Source organism: Neoarius graeffei, chromosome 16, assembly GCF_027579695.1.
Source record: "Neoarius graeffei isolate fNeoGra1 chromosome 16, fNeoGra1.pri, whole genome shotgun sequence".
NCBI classification, from domain to species: Eukaryota; Metazoa; Chordata; class Actinopteri; order Siluriformes; family Ariidae; genus Neoarius; species Neoarius graeffei.
Window position 1 is genome coordinate 28,821,542 of NC_083584.1, and position 22,452 is coordinate 28,843,993.

At 42.7% G+C, this 22,452-nt stretch overlaps 1 protein-coding gene across 1 annotated transcript in view; it reads left to right on the top strand.

The window, feature by feature from the left end:
- Positions 1-7,325: 7,325 nt before the first annotated feature.
- Positions 7,326-22,452, top strand: part of pdk4 (pyruvate dehydrogenase kinase, isozyme 4) — a 77,891-nt gene continuing 62,764 nt past the window's right edge. Inside the window, exons 1-2 of the mRNA XM_060942747.1 lie at positions 7,326-7,936; positions 20,937-21,078. Coding sequence (XP_060798730.1) covers positions 7,819-7,936; positions 20,937-21,078 — 260 coding nt within the window. The 5' untranslated portion in view covers positions 7,326-7,818. The remainder of the gene's footprint in view (positions 7,937-20,936; positions 21,079-22,452) is intronic.

Sequence of the window (22,452 nt, forward strand, 5' to 3'; positions counted from 1 at the left end):
ACTGTGGGGGAAACCGGAGCACCCGGAGGAAACCCACGCGGTGATCATAAATCAATACTATTATTGTTTAGATGCAATTCAACATTTTTGGAATCAAACAGTTCATACAGTTTAACTTTTGGTCTAATTTCAGATTCCAATGTTTAGTCTGGTGGTATGGTGGTGTAGTGGTTAGCGCTGTCACCTCACAGCAAGAAGGTCCTGGGTTCAAGCCCAGTGGCTGACGAGGGCCTTTCTGTGTGGAGTTTGCATGTTCTCTGTCATGCTCTCTGATGTGTCTGCATGGGTTTCCTCCAGGTGCTCCGGTTTCCCCCACAGTCCAAAGGCATGCAGGTTAGGCTAATTGGTGGCTCTAAATTGACCGTAGACGTGAGTGTGAATGGTTGTTTGTCTCTGTGATGACCTGGCGACTTGTCCAAGGTGTACCCCGCCTCTTGCCCGTAGTCAGCTGGGATAGGCTCCAGCTTGCCTGCGACCCTGTACAGGATAAGCAGCTACAGATAATGGATGGATGGATGTTTAGTCCAAAGATATCTGGCAACCCTATACCATATATTTTAGTGTTTTCACTGCTATAGCACCCATATTAAAGTGCATATTCTGGACCAATTTTGTGTTTTTTATATGAAAGTATGTCCTTTTACACACTCATCCAGAAGGGTAATTTTGCACAAGGCCATCTGTCTACAGCAGAAAAAAATAAAATAACAAAACGCGTCTGGAAAAATCCCAAGGGAGTCTGGAGCCAGATTCGTGACGTCACCTGCGGAAGTGCCAGCAGGCTGTGAGAGCTTGCACGGTTTCAGTGCGCAGCCTGTGTAGACCAAGCGCTCCCATTTCTCTCTCATTGTCCGGTCTTTTGGAAAACGATGAGTACTAATCCCATCAAGATTGGTGTTGCTACACCCTCCTACAATACATCTGTTAACCATTTTAATAATTGCATGATAACATTGAAGAAACATTCGCAGAAAACCACCAGGTCGTTTTCTCATAAACAAACCAGCGCTGATGTAGCATTCAGAAGGAGGCGTCCCGCACGTGACGTCACGAAAATCAATGTTTGCTGGGAAATCCAAATGCCAAGTTTTTTCAGAGGCGGACCAATTCGCCTCAAATGGCTTGATTTCAACTGAATTTTTCTGGTATTGCGCAAGGTAAAAAAATTGCAGAGAATGCAGAATGTGACAGATATTTGACCAAAGTTTAATATAAAATAGGAGAATTACATTGATCTTGCTCCTGAATTTACCCGTGATATGCACTTTAACCTCACAAAGGACTTAATGGGCTTGTGAATAAGCTGAATTAGAGGTGTTGGGCACAGGGAAAACTGTGCATATCCAGGATTAAATAATCAGCCTGTGATTTTCTTAGTATGTGTGCATGTTAAACTTCAGAGGCCCAAACAGCATGGCTCCCTCTTAAGCATTGTTCTGTGAATATGGCAATCCTCCAAGTAGTCTGACTGATGCATTTATCCTCCATTCAGAAAGTGTTTGGAGATATTATGTGCTCACACAAATTTGGGGCATTTTTTAAATGTTGCAGAAGTCCAAAAGTAGGCCTGTGCACTTTTTTAGCACTATTCACATGAGCTGCTTCGTTTCAGGAGTCAGTCTGTCCTTAGACCATGCACAGAAACTGCTTCTCGGATTTGTTCACACTTAAACCTCTTTGGATACAAGGAAAAATGCTATGGAACTTCATGTGTACAATTGTACACATTATGTCCAAAGGGGTTAAGAACTGAGTTCAAGCACAGGAATTCAAGAAATGGCATTCAAACCCAGTCAAGTCCCTTCGTCATTTTGCTTGGTTTTGTCTTATTTTGCCCATGTGTCATAAGCATGCATTCCTAAACCATAAATGTTATTTCACCATTTATGAACATCCATCCATCATCCGTAACCACTTATCCTGTGCAGGGTTGCAGGCAAGCTGGAGCCTATCCCAGCTGACTATGGGCGAGAGGCGGGGTACACCCTGGACAAGTCACCAGATCATCGTAGGGCTGACACATAGACACAGACAACCATTCACACTCACATTCACACCTACAGTCAATTTAGAGCCACCAATTAACCTAACCTGCATGTCTTTGGACTGCGGGGGAAACCAGAGCACCCGGAGGAAACCCACGCAGACACGGGGAGAACATGCAAACTCCGCACAGAAAGGCCCACGCCGGCCACGGGGCTCGAACCCAGACCTTCTTGCTGTGAGGCGACAATGCTAACCACTACACCACCGTGCCACCTCATTTATGAACATATGCAGGTTAATATCAAGAACATAATTCAGATGTCTGTGTCTGTGTGTTACAGATATCAAATAGTGCACACCTAAAATAATAAAAGTTTCATTAAAAAAAATGCAGATCAGCACTGGTTTCCCAAACTTTCCAATAATGTTTATATTGACAGTCATCTTAAAAGAGTTTAAAATGGTAAAGAAATGATTCAGCAAATTAATATTTGAGTTTCTGGGGGTTAAAGTGGGTATTATTGATCAGCCAGTCATGGAAAGCATGGTGATAATTTAGGCTTATTTTACTGCAGAAATACAAATTATAAATCAATCCTTAAGCAATCAAGTGTAAAATGTGAAACAGTTAAAATATACAGTATGTTCACTCTGCATCATGTGTATTGCATAATAAAGAGGCCCTTTCTTATGTTCTAGTTACAGCTGTTGTTATGCACTTCATTTATTTTTCTATGCATACTGCAAAACAGTTTAGTACAGAAAACCCAAAGACATGTGGCCTAAAGAGCTGGAACAAGAGTTGACACTCAAATAAGGATTGGTTGGGCTCGAGGGAGGCGTTTGTGCTCCAAACAACCCTTTTTGATGCGAGTTTGTGCTTTACAACTGTTACACATGCACTATGTGAGCTGAATCTGTTTCCCATTTACAGTGACAGAAAACTCTTTGGAACCGACACAGTCACAGACAACAGGCAGAGGATATCAAAGCAAAAAGGGCTTCCAAACATTCATAGAACACGTAGTCAATTTATTACTACTTTTTATATTTGTTTAGCAAGACTTCGAGGTAAATGTGCTCTTTTTTTACAGCAGAAATTTGCATGGGACAAAACTGTCAGCCTAACGTATTGCCCAAGTTATAATTTTACAGTATTGTAGAAAATTGAATTTCCTCTACACCCTGCAACCTCTGTTTTACTTCCAGTAAAACATTAACCTCAATACAGGGTAATCACAGCATGTTTATGTGTTTAGACAAGCCCATTTGATATGCAACAATATAACTTCAGTTAGTGTATTATATTGTCAGGTGGAGATGGACTCGGTTAAGGCCCTGTATGCACATAAACACGCTCTAAAGGTAGACAGTCTACTGAAAGAACTTAAATTTTACATTTAAAATAAAAACAAAATGGGCGGCATGGTGGTGTAGTGGTTAGCGCTGTCACCTCACAGCAAGAAGGTCCGGGTTCAAGCCCAGTGGCTGGCGAGGGCCTTTCTGTGCAGAGTTTGCATGTTCTCCCCGTGGGTTTCCTCCGGGTGCTCCGGTTTCCCCCACAGTCCAAAGACATGCAGGTTAGGTTAACTGGTGACTCTAAATTGACCGTAGGTGTGAATGTGAGTGTGAATGGTTGTCTGTGTCTATGTGTCAGCCCTGTGATGACCCGGCGACTTGTTCACGGTGTACCCCGCCTTTCGCCCGTAGTCAGCTGGGATAGGCTCCAGCTTGCCTGCGACCCTGTAGAACAGGATAAAGCGGCTAGAGATAATGAGATGAGATGAGATATGTGTGTGTACACACGTTATATTTTACAACCCCGATTCCAAAAAAGTTGGGACAAAGTACAAATTGTAAATAAAAATGGAATGCAATAATTTACAAATCTCAAAAACTGATATTCATCTCATCTCATCTCATTATCTCTAGCTGCTTTATCCTTCTACAGGGTCGCAGGCAAGCTGGAGCCTATCCCAGCTGACTACGGGCGAAAGGCGGGGTACACCCTGGACAAGTCGCCAGGTCATCACAGGGCTGACACATAGACACAGACAACCATTCACACTCACATTCACACCTACGGTCAATTTAGAGTCACCAGTTAACCTAACCTGCATGTCTTTGGACTGTGGGGGAAACCGGAGCACCCGGAGGAAACCCACGCGGACACGGGGAGAACATGCAAACTCCACACAGAAAGGCCCTTGCCGACCCCGGGGCTCAAACCCAGGACCTTCTTGCTGTGAGGCGACAGCGCTAACCACTACACCACCGTGCCGCCCTAAAAACTGATATTGTATTCACAATAGAACATAGACAACATATCAGATGTCGAAAGTGAGACATTTTGAAATTTCATGCCAAATATTGGCTCATTTGAAATTTCATGACAGCAACACATCTCAAAAAAGTTGGGACAGGGGCAATAAGAGGCTGGAAAAGTTAAAGGTACAAAAAAGGAACAGCTGGAGGACCAAATTGCAACTCATTAGGTCAATTGGCAATAGGTCATTAACATGACTGGGTATAAAAAGAGCATCTTGGAGTGGCAGCGGCTCTCAGAAGTAAAGATGGGAAGAGGATCACCAATCCCCCTAATTCTGCCCCGACAAACAGTGGAGCAATATCAGAAAGGAGTTCGACAGTGTAAAATTGCAAAGAGTTTGAACATATCATCATCTACAGTGCATAATATCATCAAAAGATTCAGAGAATCTGAAAGAATCTCTGTGCGTAAGGGTCAAGGCCGGAAAACCATACTGGGTGCCCGTGATCTTCGGGCCCTTAGACGGCACTGCATCACATACAGGCATGCTTCTGTATTGGAAATCACAAAATGGGCTCAGGAATATTTCCAGAGAACATTATCTGTGAACACAATTCACTGTGCCATCCGCCGTTGCCAGCCAAAACTCTATAGTTCAAAGAAGAAGCCGTATCTAAACATGATCCAGAAGCGCAGACGTCTTCTCTGGGCCAAGGCTCATTTAAAATGGACTGTGGCAAAGTGGAAAACTGTTCTGTGGTCAGACGAATCAAAATTTGAAGTTCTTTATGGAAATCAGGGACGCCGTGTCATTTGGACTAAAGAGGAGAAGGACGACCCAAGTTGTTATCAGCGCTCAGTTAGTGCATGTGGCATGGGCAGCTTACACATCTGGAAAGACACTATCAATGCTGAAAGGTATATCCAGGTTCTAGAGCAACATATGCTCCCATCCAGACGACGTCTCTTTCAGGGAAGACTTTGCATTTTCCAACATGACAATGCCAAACCACATACTGCATCAATTACAGCATCATGGCTGCGTAGAAGAAGGGTCCGGGTACTGAACTGGCCAGCCTGCAGTCCAGATCTTTCACCCATAGAAAACATTTGACGCATCATAAAACGGAAGATACGACAAAAAAGACCTAAGACAGTTGAGCAATTAGAATCCTACATTAGACAAGAATGGGTTAACATTCCTATCCCTAAACTTGAGCAACTTGTCTCCTCAGTCCGCAGACGTTTACAGACTGTTGTAAAGAGAAAAGGGGATGTCTCACAGTGGTAAACATGGCCTTGTCCCAACTTTTTTGAGATGTGTTGTTGTCATGAAATTTAAAATCACCTAATTTTTCTCTTTAAATGATACATTTTCTCAGTTTAAACATTTGATATGTCATCTATGTTCTGTTCTGAATAAAATATGGAATTTTGAAACTTCCACATCATTGCATTCCGTTTTTATTTACAATTTGTACTTTGTATTTGTGATGTTTGAGAAATGGCCACTAGAGGGAGCCATAGTCCCTACTGAGAAAACATTAAAAAATGTTAGATTTCGAGCAGGGCTTTTCAAAGTGTGGGGCGCGCCTCCCCTAGGGGGCGCCAGAGTTCTTCAGGGGGGCGCAACGTGAGGAAAAATAAACCAGAATAAGTTACTATTGCGGACGTTTAGCGAACTTCAGCTAGCCTTTGCCAGAGACAAAATGGATCGATTTTTAGTACCTAAAGCTACAGTGAGTGAGGAGACAGAGTCTGGGCCAAGCAAAAAAAGAAGTATGACCACGATTATTTAAAGTTTGGATTTTCATGGACTGGATCTGAAGATGCTCCACTGCCACAGTGTGCTCTCTGCCAAGCGGTGCTAGCTAACGATGCTATGAGATGTTTAAAATGTGTAAAACAAGATTTTTTTTTTTTTAAAAAAGCACAGATGTTTAAAATGTGTAAAACAATGTTTTTTAAAAAAGCACAGATGTTTAAAATGTGTAAAACAAGATGTTTTTAAGAAAAGCACAGATGTTTAAAATGTGTCAAAAAAAGATGTTTTAATAAAGTTCATATGTTTTAAATGTGTTAAAAGATGTTTTAAAAAGCACAGATGTTTAAAATGTGTAAAAAAAGATGTTTTAATAAAGTTCATATGTTTTAAATGTGTTAAAAGATGTTTTAAAAAGCACAGATGTTTAAAATGTGTAAAAAAAAGTTTTAAAAAGCACAGATGTTTAAAATGTGTAAAAAAAAAAGTTTTAAAAAGCACAGATGTTTAAAATGTGTAAAAAAAAATAGATGTTTTAAAAAACACAGATGTTTAAGATGTGTAAAAAAAGATGTTTTAATAAAGTTCATATGTTTTAAATGTGTAAAAAAAAGATGTTTTCAAAAAGCACAGATGTTTAAAATGTGTAAAAAAAAAGATGTTTTAATAAAGTTCATATGTTTTAAATGTGTAAAAAAAAGATGTTTTCAAAAAGCACAGATGTTTAAAATGTGTAAAAAAAAGTTTTAAAAAGCACAGATGTTTAAAATGTGTAAAAAAAAGTTTTAAAAAGCACAGATGTTTAAAATGTGTAAAAAAAAGTTTTAAAAAGCACAGATGTTTAAAATGTGTAAAAAAAGAGATGTTTTAAAAAACACAGATGTTTAAGATGTGTAAAAAAGATGTTTTAATAAAGTTCATATGTTTTAAATGTGTTAAAAGATGTTTTCAAAAAGCACAGATGTTTAAAATGTGTAAAAGAAAAAAAATTAAAATGTGTACAACAACCATTTTTTAAAATACGAATGGAACATTAAGTATAGCAACAACAAAAATTGTAAGGGGGGGAGGCTGACTCTCCTACACTTTGAAAACCCCTGATTTAGAGGTTCAAACAGAGATGTACTCTATTATGTTCACACATAACGATGTCGGTATGAAGCAGGCGCTATTCGTAACAGCAAGTATCGGAATAATCAAACAGGCGGCTTCGTTTTTGGTGTTATTTACAGTTCATGTATTGTTAACCGAAATGACCTTTGCTCTAATTCGGAGGTGCGCATGCGCGGTATAGCAGGCATCATGTTTTCATCGACAGTGAAGATAAATAAGATCTCAGTGCAGGGGGAACTCTGTTACTCTTCATACCACGAACAGTCCGGGTTAGAGATGCATTTAAATCAGGCTTTAGTTATAGAAATGTGAAGCAGGGGGGCTTCACAGAAGACCCCTCCCTCCTTCCAACAGCTGGTCAGTGGAGGAAAGTAATGAAAACCTGAACAAAAACATTTGGAGAGAGAAAAAGAGAAGAAAGCAGGAGCAGCACCTCGGCTGTGTGGAGGAGTTGTTGTTGTATGGGACGTAAACAGTGCAGATGCTGGAGGACAGACTCGATACTCTGACTTCATGTCTAAGGCTTATAACTGTACACAGGGCCATTGTTTTACTGATATTATAGTGGCTGTGCGGTAATGCTAACCGCCACAGGCTAGCCTTTATTTTCCCTTCTAACGGTGTTGATCTGCGAGCTGCTCAAAAACATCAAGTCACATTTCAGGTTCCCGTGGATTTTGAGTTCAAAATGAAATTGGCTCATATTTTGCTGAAGAACACTTCGAGGTTTAACATACCGAAGCAAGTGGACTGGTTTTCTAAGTTCTCGCCATCGCCACTTTCAATGAAACAGTTCATAGACTTCGGTAAGTTATTTTGGAAATTAAATCAAAACCTTGTGCGCGAGACGCCGACCTGCAAATAATCAGAGTCTCGCGCATGCGCGTTGCTTTCGCCGTGCACGAGTCAAGAAAAGTGTGGAACAGGATATCCGGTACACCGTGTTTTTATGAAGTGCGGCGCAGGCGCGTGCCTAGTACAATCAATATAATTAAAAAAAAAAGCACGACCTTACTAATGTGCATGAATAAACTTTTTTTTAATTAGAAATGACATTAGTGTTCGCTCTCTCGAGGACATAAGAGCAGTTGCTTACTGATTTTTTTTTTTGACACATTTGAAAGCAGCATGCATCCAGAGGGTGTTTGCTACCATGTCGCATTTTCAAAAAATTCATTTTAATTTCAATTGCATGGAATTTACTCACCAGGGGGTTGCCTGCTCATTTAATGTATTGAAAAAAAATGGAATTTTATGTATTAAATTTGAAATGCATTGTGCCACCAAAGGGCAGCACAGTGGTGCACTGCCACCTCACAGCAAGAAGGTCCGGGTTCGAGCCCCGTGGCCGGCGAGGGCGTTTCTATGTGGAGTTTGCATGTTCTCCCCGTGTCCGCGTGGGTTTCCTCCGGGTGCTCCGGTTTCCCCCACAGTCCAAAGACATGCAGGTTAGGTTAACTGGTGACTCTAAATTGAGCGTAGGTGTGAATGTGAGTGTGAATGGTTGTCTGTGTCTATGTGTCAGCCCTGTGATGACCTGGCGACTTGTCCAGGGTGTACCCCGCCTTTCGCCCGTAGTCAGCTGGGATGGGCTCCGGCTTGCCTGTGATCGTGTAGAAGGATAAAGCGGCTAGAGATGATGAGATTAGATGAATGTGAAATGCATTGTGCCACCAAAGAGCAGCACAGTGGTGCACTGCCACCTCACAGCAAGAAGGTCCTGGGTTCGAGCCCCGTGGCCGGCGAGGGCCTTTCTGTGTAGAGTTTGCGTGTTCTCCCCGTGTCCGCGTGGGTTTCCTCCGGGTGCTCCGGTTTCCCCCACAGTCCAAAGACATGCAGGTTAGGTTAACTGGTGACTCTAAATTGACCGTAGGTGTGAATGTGAGTGTGAATGGTTGTCTGTGTCTATTGCCCCTTTTCCACCAAAGTAGTTCCAGGGCTGGTTCGGGGCCAGTGCTTAGTTTGGAACCGGGTTTTCTGTTTCAACTGACAAAGAACTGGCTCTGGGGCCAGAAAAACTGGTTCCAGGCTAGCACCAAGTCTCTGCTGGGCCAGAGGAAAGAACCGCTTACGTCAGCGGGGGGGGGCGGAGTTGTTAAAACCAACAGCAATAACAAGACCGCGAAAGGTCACCATTTTTAAGCGACGAGAAGCAGCAGCTGTACAAACGCGAAGTCATCCATTATTATTATTATTATTATTATTGTTGTTGTTGTTGCCGCTGGTGCTTCTTCCATGTTGTTTTTGCTTTGATATTCGCGCCAAGGTTTATGTTAACGTAGTGCCGTAACTTCCGTATACAGCGACGTAACTGACGTATACAGCGACGTAATGACGTGGCTCCACTTAGCACCGCGAGTGATGGAAAAGCAAACTGGTTCTCAGCTGGCTCGCAAGTTGAACGAGTTGTGAACCAGCACCAGCACTGGCTCCGAACCAGCCCTGGAACTGATTTGGTGGAAAAGGGGTGCATGTGTCAGCCCTGTGATGACCTGGTGACTTGTCCACAGCTGGGATAGGCTCCAGCTTGCCTGCGACCCTGTAGAACAGGATAAAGTGGCTAGAGATAATGAGATGAGATGTATTAAATTTGAAATGCATTGTGTCACCAAAGGGCAGCACAGTGGTGCACTGCCACCTCACAGCAAGAAGGTTCTGGGTTCAAGCCCAATGGTCGGCAAGGGCCTTTCTGTGTAGAGTTTGCATGTTATCCCCGTGTCTGCGTGGGTTTCCTCCAGGTGTTCCGGTTTCCCCCACAGTCCAAAGACATGCAGGTTAGGTTAACTGGTGACTCTAAATTGACCGTAGGTGTGAATGTGAGTGTGAATGGTTGTCTATGTGTCAGCCCTGTGATGACCTGGTGACTTGTCCACAGCTGGGATAGGCTCCAGCTTGCCTGCGACCCTGTAGAACAGGATAAAGCGGCTAGAGATAATGAGATGTATTAAATTTGAAATGCATTGTGCCACCAAAGGGTAGCACAATGGTGCACTGCCACCTCACAGCAAGAAGGTTCTGGGTTCGAGCCCAATGGCCGACAAGGGCCTTTCTATGTGGAGTTTGCATGTTCTCCCCGTGTCCGCGTGGGTTTCCTCCGGGTGCTCTGGTTTCCTCCACAGTTCAAAGACATGCAGGTTAGGCTAATTGGTGGCTCTAAATTGACCGTAGGTGTGAGTGTGAATGGTTGTTTGTCTCTTTGTGTCAGCCCTGCGATGACCTGGTGACTTGTCCAGGGTGTATCCCGGCTCTCGCCCACAGTCAGCTGGGATAGGCTCCAGCTTGCCCGCGACCCTGCACAGGATAAGCAGCTGCAGATACTGGATGGATGTGCCATCAAAGGGCAGCACAGTGGTGCACTGCCACCTCACAGCAAGAAGGTTCTGGGTTCGAGCCCAGTGGCCAACAGGGGGCCTTCTGCGTGGAGTTTGCATGTTCTCCTCATGTCTGTGTGGGTTTCCTCCAGGTGCTCCGGTTTCCCCCACAGTCCAAAGACATGCAGCCAGGTTAATTGGTGACTCTAAATTGTCCAGAGTGAGTGTGCAGTGCACCACCCTATTGCTGCAGTTCTGGCCAAGCCAACCCTCAAATTGCTTCAAGCCTGGTTTGGCAGCAATGACATGCCACCAGAAGTTGAATTTTGTACATTTCCAGTTCCATCTTTTCCATTTTAGATCAAGTATTAATATCAGGGATCTAGGTATTGACCCAGTTCTGATCTGAAACTTGTCATGCTGTTACTGATCAAACCTGTTGTGTCCTGGAGGTGGAGCAATTCTAGAATTTTATTCCTATCTTTTTAATAAAGATTTTTTGTTTGTTTTTAGCAGGAGCAGAGCAAATTTGTACATGTAAGGGCTATTTGAGAGGCGGGATTGCAAAATATGAATGTGAAATGAATAAATGCACCTCTCAAATTGAAAGACCACACTCTTGATTAAAGATAGGAATAAACCTCCATATGCAGTGGGAAGCATTGCTACCTCACAGCTCCAGGGTCCCTGGTTTAATCCTGAGCTTGGGCAATGTGGAATTTTGTATGGCTGTGTTTCCTTCAATGCTCAAAAAACCTCATGTCCGATCATCCGAGACTACTAAAGCATGGATTAAAGTTTTCCGTCGCTACGACAGATTTCCGTCAACTGGGAGCGTTAAAGGTCAATAATGAGAGTGATGCAGATCTGAGGAAAAAAAAGGGGGGTAGGCCCATAGGTCTGACACCGATGTGATTTAGAACTTCACCAAGCTGCTGTGATTGCCTGTTGTTGAACCCTTTCTTGTGCTATGTTTGAGTATATGTAAAGGAATAAGTTGTTGCGCTAGATAGGCCTAAACAAATAAATACAGCCTCCACTACTGTCTAGTCCCTGGGAGGCTCGGCTTGAGTTTCGTTTCTATCAGCGGCTCCAGCCCGACTTTGTACGCTCGTAACTTGGCCAGGGGAGGTCCCAGCCTCTCCAAACTTGGCAGCCAGCGACCTCTGCCCTCTCCCTAACGAACCAGCGCTGCCAGGGCGGGCCAGCCCCGTGCCTCGGGATGCGATTCACCCTGAGGCGAGCCACGGCGCTCCGCATCAGTTTCCTTTTAACGGCGGCTCCACTGATGAAACAATCTGGCTGTCCTACTACTAGGCAACTACTTGCCTACTACTAATACTAGGCCTATTGTAGGAGTAGTAATAATAATAATAATAATAATAATAATAATATTTGCCTACTGAAAGGCGATCAGGTGAAAAATCTAAACAGCCCTGTTGAAGCCGCAGCAAGATCTATGCTATTAAGCTTTTTGTTGGTTAAACAGACTTCGGCAGACAATGTTCTGGAAAGGCTGTGTTTTTCTTTGGTTTGATTAGCCTACGATTTAATCTTTAAACATTATGGTTTCAGCAGTTCGCTTAAACATTGGAGGCTGCAGAGTCGGGCTGCAAGATTTCCCGACACTTGTTTAAGATGCCAAACTTCATAGTAAGGAGAAAATAATTCCACAGTATTTAGTGCCTCGTCAGTCTCAAAAATTAATAGTGAAGGACCAACGCGAATTAAGTGCCATAAAAACATCTCGCAGGCCTATATTTTACATTTTCAAAAAAGTCCGGAATTGGAAGTCGGTCAGTGGAGTGTAATGAAGTGTCTCATTCACTAAGCACAAAAGGTCGGAAAACAGTGGAGAAAACAGCTATTGCTTAAATAGGCTACTAATGGTTTACATTAGTAATTTAATGTATGTGACAAATAAATTCATTGATTAAATAGATAAAGAAGTGAATACTCCAAAGCTTAAAATTCAGGAAAGTGGCTCCGGTGTCTCAAGTGCACAAGAACAGTTATTTGAAAGTTAACCTAATGAATTTGTGCGTGCACGTGCGATTTCATGAAGAACCGGGGCAATTGGCATTTGGTGAAAGATTCACACCTATGACTCATTATATTCACGCGTGCCCTCTCGCCCACTGTTGCTTCGTTTTCCCGATTTACACGCGTGTCTGAAGATGGAGTTTTCAGAAATCTCCACTCTGCCCAGAGTTTGCAAAAGTAGCTGTTTTCAGTGACTGAAACCTCCGTATAGGTGTGAATGAGCGGTGCAACCGAATAAATAAATATACCTCTTTTTTATCCGGCTACATGTAGGCTATCACTGCGCAAAGCCTCTAATGTTGAAATGGTAGTAATATTTGTTAAAATAATAGTAGGCTAATTTCCACATTAATTGGTAAAATGGCCCAAGGGATGTGATGGGGGGATGGCCGTTTTATAAGGGGGATGATTTGAGATTTTTATTTCAGAAGGGGGATGCCTCCCCCCACATCCCCCCCTCAACTCGAGTACTGCGTATAAGGCCATATTTCACTGGACATAGGCCCTTCGATTTTCATCACTAGAGCGTGTCAAATTACTTTCGGTTTTGCCAGCATGGACGCGCTTCTTTTAAATGAAGGCACAGATGTGTCAGACATCGACAGAACGGTAAAGAATAAGTGGAGATGGGCTTGGCGAAATGAAATGGGCGATAATGGCAAGCTCCTGCTGCTGTGCCAAGGAAAAAGAAACAAAAACAGGCATCAGGTGTTGCCAAACTAGATGCCTTTGGCTTCACTGCGAAGAAGCAGAAAAAGTGAACTTTCACTTTACTTTTCTTGTTTCCTGGCTTTATTTCAACAGATTTTCTTCTTTTTCTTTCTGTTCCACCCTTTTGAAAGCATGGTTCAAGTTCGACTGCACTTGCACTTTTCTCTTAACCACTGCTGTGCATTACTAAAGTACTGTTGAAATAAATTTGCACTTTGCGCTGAAAACTTGATGTTTTATCATGAATAGCCAGTAATGACAATGGTCAAGTCTTGCCTTAGCTTTAGTCACTGTTAAAATTATGTAAATGTACTATAAGTAGGGGCCTAGGGGATAATGGACAACACGGCATTTAAAATTTGACGCATCGCTGACGTGGTAGGGGCCAACGACATGGAGCTTTTTTTTTTTTTCAATCAGATGATTTTTTTTTGCTTTAATCCATGCTAAAGTCTGTGCAAGGACGAGTAAAACTTTAATGGTAATCATCCACTCGGACGACAAAAGTTAGTGTTGGCATTGGCAACCTAAGCAACACGGGCGCTAAGAGAGCAGTGGACCAGTCTAAAGTAGCTCGTCTCATTTCACGAGAAATGCACTAAGTTTTATTCATCAGCACAACAATATTGTATATAAAGGTACAAAAAATATTTTGAGGAAATCATTCAAATTTACTTGTTTTTGGTTATAATTCATCAAAGTATGCGTGTGTTTGAGTGTACTGGAAAAGCTCTGCTCAGAGGGGTCCATGTAATGATGTAATTATACCAACCGGCTAAGGGTGACGAGGGTCAAGGACATTGTGTGCCAGCAGTGTGGTTGAAGCGGGCAGATGTCAAACTTGGAACTTTTGTAACACGATTGGAGTTATTAATAAACTATATCACTGAATAATGTTCCTTACCGCTAAGCAGTATATATGTTATGATTTTTTGTATTGCTTTTAATGGTTTCATATATTTCGTAATTGTATCATTTTTATTTTCTAAATATTTATCAATATGTCCATGGGGCCCAGCCGGGCCCAGCCCAAATGAGCAACATGAAACTACTCTCCTGTGGACCCACCACCTGCAGGAGGTGCCATAAGGGTCCGGTGCACTGTGGATCAGGTGGCAGCCAAAGGCGGGGGCCCTGGTGTACTGATCCCCAGCTGACAAAACTGGCTTTTGGGACATGGAATGCCACCTCTCTGGTGGGAAAGGAGCCTGAGCTTGTGCGTAAGGTTGAGTGGTACTGACTAGATATAGTTGGGCTCACCTCAATGCATAGCTTGGGATCTGGAACCAATTTCCTGGAGAGGGGTTGGACTCTCTTCTATACTGGAGTTGTCAAGGGTGAGTGGTGCCAGGCAGGGGTGGGGCTATTGGTAGCCCCCCAGTTCGGCGCACCAGCATCAGAGTTCTCCCCAGTGAATGAGAGGGTCGTTTCCCTGCGCCTTCGGGTTGGGGAACAGTCTCCGACTGTCATTTGCGCTTATGCGCCAAATGGTAGTTCAGAGTACCCGGCCTTCTTGGAGTCCTTGAGTGGGGTGCTAGACAGTGCAACACCAGTGTTTTTACTGGTGGACTTCAATGCTCATGTGGGCAATGACTGTGAGACCTGGAAGGGTGTGATTGGGAGGAACGGCCTGCCTGATCTGAACCCGAGTGGTGCTTAGTTGTTGGACTTCTGTACCATGCACGGTTTGGCCATAACGAACACCATGTTTGAGCATAAGGGTGTCTATAAGTGCACGTGGCACAAGGGCACCCTAGGCCGTAGATTGATGATTGACTTTGTAGTCATTTCATCTGATCTACGACCTCGTGGTGCCCTGTGGGGGGTGCTTCGGGAGTATGGGGTTCAGGTCCCACTACTGCAGGCCATTTGGACCCTCTATGACCGGAGCAAGAGTTTGGTTCACATTGCCGGCAGTAATTCGAACTCGTTCCTGGTGCATGTTGGACTCTGTCAGGGCTGCCCTTTGTCACCGGTTCTGTTCATAACTTTTATGGACAGAATTTCTAGGTGCAATCAAGGGGCGGAGGGTGTCCGATTTGGTGGCATCAGGATCACGTCTCTGCTTTTTGCGGATGATGTGGTCCTGTTGGCTTCATCAATCTGTGATTTACAGTGTGCGCTGGGATGGTTTACATCCAAGTGTGAAGCAGCTGGGATGAGGATCATCACCTCCAAGTCCGTGGCCATGGCGCTCAGCCTGGAAATGGGTGGAGTGCCTACTCCGGGTCGGGGGGAGTTGCTACCTAAAGTGGAGGAGTTTAAGTATCTCAGGGTTTTGTTCACGAGTGAGGGTAAGGGGGAGCAGGAGTTGGACAGACGGATCGGGGCAGCGTCACCAGTGATGCAGACGCTAAACCTATCTGTTGTGGTAAAGAGAGAGCTGAGCTAAAAGGCAAAGCTCTCAATTTACTGGTCCATCTATGGTCCCACTCTCACCTATGGTCACGAGCTATGGGTGGTGACCGAAAGAATGAGGTCGCGGATACAAGCGGTAGAAATGAATTTTCTCCACAGGGCGGCTGGGCTCTCCCTTAGAGACATGGTGAGAAGCTTAGTCATTCAGGAGAGACTCCGAGTAGAACTGCTGCTCCTCCACATCGAAAGGAGTCAGTTGAGGTGGTCCGGGTACCTTGTTAGGATGCCCCCTGGACGCCTCCCAAGGGAGGTTTTCTGGGCATGCCCCACCGGGAGGAGACCCCGGGGCAGACCCAGGACACGCTGGAGAGATTACATCTCTCGGCTGGCCTGGGAATGCCTCGGTATTCCCCCAGAAAAGCTGGTGGAGGTGGCCGGGGAGAGGGAAGTCTGGGCTGCTCTGCTTAGGCTGCTACCCTTGCGACCCGGATCTGGATAAGCGGTAGAAGATGGATGGATGGATATTTATCAACATACCACCATTGTGGCACGGGAGCCTGTGATTGGTGGACAGCCGATAAAGGGTGTCTCCCATTGGTTGTAAATCATGCCATAAAAATTGTAAACACATACAGGACCCGCTGATTGGCAGTTCACATACTGAAGCCAAGCGGAGATGTCCTGCGTCTGTTGCTGTTGTCCAAAGAACACTACAGCTAAAAAAGTTCTACTACCAGATTACTTGGACAATCTTAGTCAGGAAGAAGCGAAGGATAGATATACATGGAAATTAGAGTTTATTAGTGGTTCTGATCTGTACAAAATTCCTCGAAATGATTGGAATATACATTCTTTTTCCTGAAGAGTCCCGACACGGAAGAACAGTTTTAAACTACAAAAGCAAGAAAACCTTCTTTTGTGTAAAGACTTTTTCCCAACATCAGCTTTTGGGAACAGAATGTTGCGAAAGCCAAAGCATTTACTCTCAAAGGGCTCTGACCTAAACTGTGGGCTAGATGGTATCCCCACCCCTCCATGTCTCATCAACCCCAAGGATATCTAGTTACACAGCTGTCTGCATTCTGTCATTTATACAGTGATGCTTAATATTGTTAAAACAATATCTGAAGTGATATTATTTGTAAAATAGTAAAATATCTTGCTCTAGACTTTCAACGTTGTAAGATTTTAATTTTATGGATGGTACAGTAATTACGAACACTAACAGAATCAGCACATTTCAGTTGTAGCTGTAGTCATACAGTAACTATAATCATCCTTGTAATAATAATTTCAATAAATGGTTAATTTTCAGTTCCCTTTTCATTAATTCTCGATTCAAAGGCATAACCGAGTCACACAGGTTGATCAGTGTGTAACGGACAGTAACAATTTTATCCAAAATAGTTTTTCCTGCCTTAGTTGATTTATTTCCATTTCACATGCGTGCAGCTGTTGTAAAGTTCAGTGTGTTTGTGTAGAACTTTCTCAAACTAGGTTCATTTCTACACTCTGGTTCCACAGTGACATTTTGCACAGGACTGTTCCTTTGATAACAGAAACAAAGCTCCAGCATTATTATTATACTCATTCAAAACTCTCCACAGCTTAATATACCCAAAATTATTCATTCCTCTGCTACTAGAACTTCTTTCTTTCTGAATGTGTCTGCAGATATTGGTGTTATGGTTTTGTGGATTTATGATAATTATGCTGCTTCACCTATTTAAAAACCCCCAAAACAAATCAACTGCATTCTGTCCTCTCCAAAATAAAATAAAGCTCTAGGCAAGTGGAATTGTTTATCGGGCAAGTATGTTTTGGGTGCTGCTTGCCCATTGGGCAAGTAAGGCTGGGAGATTTTTTTCAAGGACTGACCTTTATCATGGGTTGGAACATACACAGAGTGTGTGGACACCTGCCCATCATACCCATATGTGGTTCTTCTCCAAACTGCAGCCACAAAGTTTCAAGCACACAATTAGAAAGTCACTGTATTCTGTAGCATTAAGTTTCCTTCACTGGACCTAAGGGGCCCAAATATATTCCAGCATGACAGTGTGCCTGTGCACAAAGCAAGGTCCATGAAGACATGGTTTGCCAAGGTTGGTCTTAAAAATCTCCAGTGGCCTGCATAGACCGCTGACCTCGGGCCCACTGAACACCTTTGGGGTTAATTGGAACACCAACTGGAGCCCAGACCTCTTTATCCAACATCAGTAATTCTCTTGTGGCTGAAATACCCAATAGCCACACTCCAAAATCTAGTGGAAAGCCTTCCCAGAAGTGTGGAATCAAATTAGATACTAATCCAGCATCTTAGGCCAGGACCAGTTCTGAAATAATACTACAACCCCGATTCCAAAAAAGTTGGGACAAAGTACAAATTGTAAATAAAAACGGAATGCAATAATTTACAAATCTCAAAAACTGATATTGTATGGAGCACTTGCATGTGACGTCACAGCCGATCCAGATTGTGACAGACGCCATCTTGTCGGTCAAACACCATATTCCGCCTTCTACTTCTACTTCTGGGTCTACTTCTGCTTTTACTTCTACCTTTTCTTCTGGAAAACCCTACTATATACAATTCTACTACAACGGCTGCGGCTACAAGCTCTCCCTACCTGTGCACGTTTTTTATGTTTTTTGTGTGTATTTTTGCGTGTTGTTCGTCTGTACCGGACTTCAATATCCACTACAACCGTATGGACTTACTGGACATTGGTTTCCAGCAGAAAATGACGGTTTGTAGCGATTTCCATCGCATGCACAACATTCCGGACGAGAAAAAAAAAAAAAAAACATTCCGGACGAGATAGCGAGACCAGCGGGGTCTCCGTGGATTGTTATCGGAAGCAAAGCGAAGGAGGCAGTGCCGGGAACGGAAGCAAAAGCGAGGCTGCAGAGCCGGCCTGTTGACTAAGCTCAGAAAACAGCCACTCAAATCTCCACTGCCAAGCCTCTACCTCTCCAACGCCAGATCCATGTAAACAACACGGACGATTTGGAATTACCTTATTCTATTCTATAATCGGCTGGTCAGTGCTATACTCAATACTTAAGTGACTTACCCATCCAATGAGGATTCTTGTTTACAAGATGCCACATCTGAGTCGCTGACAAATCCTGAATTTCTGTAAAGATAACTGTCCAGAGATTTATAAGCACGCAGTGCTTCACCACTGAACAGCGAGGGAAAGTTAATGAGGTAATTATACACGTCCGGGTATTCCGCTGGCAGTTCAAAATCCAGTCGTGAAAACTCCGTCCGGTAAGCCATAAGGGTCATAAATCTGTAGATCGTTCATTTTAGACATATATCTAGTTATCTGTTCATTAGAAAAATGAGCCGTGTAGTCCGTCGGTTGAAATCGATCCATTCTGTACATGAGTGCAGCAGTATTCAGCGGTGTTTTTGACCGACAAGATGGTGGTTGTGTACTTTCCGGTCATGTGACTGCAAGATCTCTATTCACAATAGAACATAGACAACATATCAAATGTCAAAAGTGAGACATTTTGAAATTTCATGCCAAATATTGGCTCATTTGAAATTTCATGACAGCAACACATCTCAAAAAAGTTGGGACAGGGGCAATAAGAGGCTGGAAAAGTTAAAGGTACAAAAAAGGAACAGCTGGAGGACCAAATTGCAACTCATTAGGTCAATTGGCAATAGGTCATTAACATGACTGGGTATAAAAAGAGCATCTTGGAGTGGCAGCAGCTCTCAGAAGTAAAGATTGGAAGAGGATCACCAATCCCCCCAATTCTGCACCGACAAATAGTGGAGCAATATCAGAAAGGAGTTTGACAGTGTAAAATTGCAAAGAGTTTGAACATATCATCATCATCTACAGTGCATAATATCATCAAAAGATTCAGAGAATCTGGAAGAATCTCTGTGCGTAAGGGTCAAGGCCGGAAAACCATACTGGGTGCCCGTGATCTGCGGGCCCTTAGACGGCACTGCGTCACATACAGGCATGCTTCTGTATTGGAAATCACAAAATGGGCTCAGGAATATTACCAGAGAACATTATCTGTGAACACAATTCACCGTGCCATCCGCCATTGCCAGCTAAAACTCTATAGTTCAAAGAAGAAGCCATATCTAAACATGATCCAGAAGCGCAGACGTCTTCTCTGGGCCAAGGCTCATTTAAAATGGACTGTGGCAAAGTGGAAAACTGTTCTGTGGTCAGACGAATCAAAATTTGAAGTTCTTTATGGAAATCAGGGACGCCGTGCATTCGGACTAAAGAGGAGAAGGACGACCCGAGTTGTTATCAGCGCTCAGTTCAGAAGCCTGCATCTCTGATGGTATGGGGTTGCATTAGTGCGTGTGGCATGGGCAGCTTACACATCTGGAAAGATACCATCAATGCTGAAAGGTATATCCAGGTTCTAGAGCAACATATGCTCCCATCCAGACGACGTCTCTTTCAGGGAAGACCTTGCATTTTCCAACATGACAATGCCAAACCACATACTGCATCAATTACAGCATCATGGCTGCGTAGAAGAAGGGTCCGGGTACTGAACTGGCCAGCCTGCAGTCCAGATCTTTCACCCATAGAAAACATTTGGCGCATCATAAAACGGAAGATACGACAAAAAAGACCTAAGACAGTTGAGCAACTAGAATCCTACATTAGACAAGAATGGGTTAACATTCCTATCCCTAAACTTGGGCAACTTGTCTCCTCAGTCCCCAGACGTTTACAGACTGTTGTAAAGAGAAAAGGGGATGTCTCACAGTGGTAAACATGGCCTTGTCCCAACTTTTTTGAGATGTGTTGTTGTCATGAAATTTAAAATCACCTAATTTTTCTCTTTAAATGATACCTTTTCTCAGTTTAAACATTTGATATGTCATCTATGTTCTATTCTCAATAAAATGTGGAATTTTGAAACTTCCACATCATTGCATTCCGTTTTTATTTACAATTTGTACTTTGTCCCAACTTTTTTGGAATCGGGGTTGTACATATCAAACTGTCACATCTCTACTCTTTAGGTATTTTCTACTGAAGTTTGATATCCTCAGTACTGAGAGCAGTACAGTGACAGCACTCTTAAAGTCTCAATTTTGATTGGTTTAGATTTCAAGGTTTATGTTAATGCGCTCATTGTAATATGTTATCGTTTCTATAGTAACAAATAATTCACAGGGGCTTCGTATGGCAGAAATGCTACGCAATTTAAGTCTAATGACAAACATTTTAAGAATATGCTGTTTTACAAAGAAAAACATAGAAATATTAATGCTGGGAAGCTTTGTAACAGTAACAGATATAGCTGTAAAGTTAAGTTTACACCACAGGAATGTCTTCAGTTGAAAGCACCTGATTTTTTTTTTTGTATGTTCTCTCAGGTTCTGCCAATGCCTGTGAGAAGACCTCTTTCATATTCCTTCGTCAAGAGCTTCCAGTCAGACTGGCCAACATCATGAAGGAGATTGACCTGCTCCCTGACAAGCTCATCGGGACGCCATCTGTTCAGCTGCTACACACTTGGTACGTTCACCTGTTTTGAGGGCTCTTAGGTGCCCATTGATATCTCCGTTCTACTATAATTAAATGAAGTGAAATCAGCTGGAGGCTGCAACATTGTGGACATGACTAGATCCAGATCGCAGAAGGCAGTAAAGCATTAATCATCCTGTTTTAAGGCTTTACTTTAATCTTAAGACGTGGGCAGTACATATGACCATGTGACCTACATGAAATGAAGTTCTGTCAGAGATTTATGGGATCAGGTTTTATCAGCGTGATAAAGCACTATTTAATCGCTTATGCGTGGTGGTCTGGGAAAACCTGTGAGATGTCGCTGTGCTTATACTTTGGAAAAAGCAGCCAAAAATGATGCAAAATCAGATTTCAACAAAAATGTAGTTTTTCTACTAATAATATACTTTGACATCTCTTCTTTAAGAAACAAATATAGTTTACAAAAATATAGAAATGTTTTTATTAGGGTCACTTTATAACCTTGTCGAAGGTATCTTGCTGCAAAGATCAAACGCAGCAGTAAAAAGTCTGTCTGTCTAAAAAAGTTTAAAACCTAAGTGTGATTTCCCCACATGCTGAATGCCACATTTTGATCAAGTTGTTGTACAGCTACACAGCACACACAAGCAGACATAAACCTAATCAGTTCAATTTGTAATCACATCCAAACTCTCAATTTCTTAAACAAATATGATAAGAGCATTTACATACTCTGTACAGATGAGCTCACACAAAGTTTTAAATATGTTTAAGTAACCTAATGGCTAATTCTGCCCCAAATCACCAGATTTAGAAAAATGTTCGCCACTGACCATCTCAGATTTGCTTCATACTTTCTGGAAATATTGTCAGTGTGCCCAATAAACAGTGTACAAAATTTTAGGCTTGTACCTTCATTAGTTTCTGAGATATAGGGGCTTTAAAAAGGGGCGTGGCCCCAATTTCACTGTTGAAACGCGTGCTACAGAAAACGGACCTAACTTCCATAAGTCATTACTTTTAAACTATTCATGAAAGATACATAAAATTTTCAAGGGTTGTTCTTCAATGCCAGATGCCTTTAAATACTAAAATAGAAAGTTCACAGTTCAATATTTGCCAAGTTATGGCTTACTGAAAATCATAAAAAAATGTGCTTTGGAGCAACTTTGACGCCCCATATCTCCACATTAAAGCACACCAGATCTTTCAAATTTTCTTATTTCTTACTCATGTTATAGTACTCTTTAGGCAACTAGGTATGTGTTCAAAAGAAATCAAACTTTCTGATTTATTAGGCTTTAAAAATAAAAAAAACATTTTGCGCCTATAATTCAAATGCATATTACAAATGTATGACAAGCTCTACCATAAAAACAATTATACCACTAGAAAGAGCTT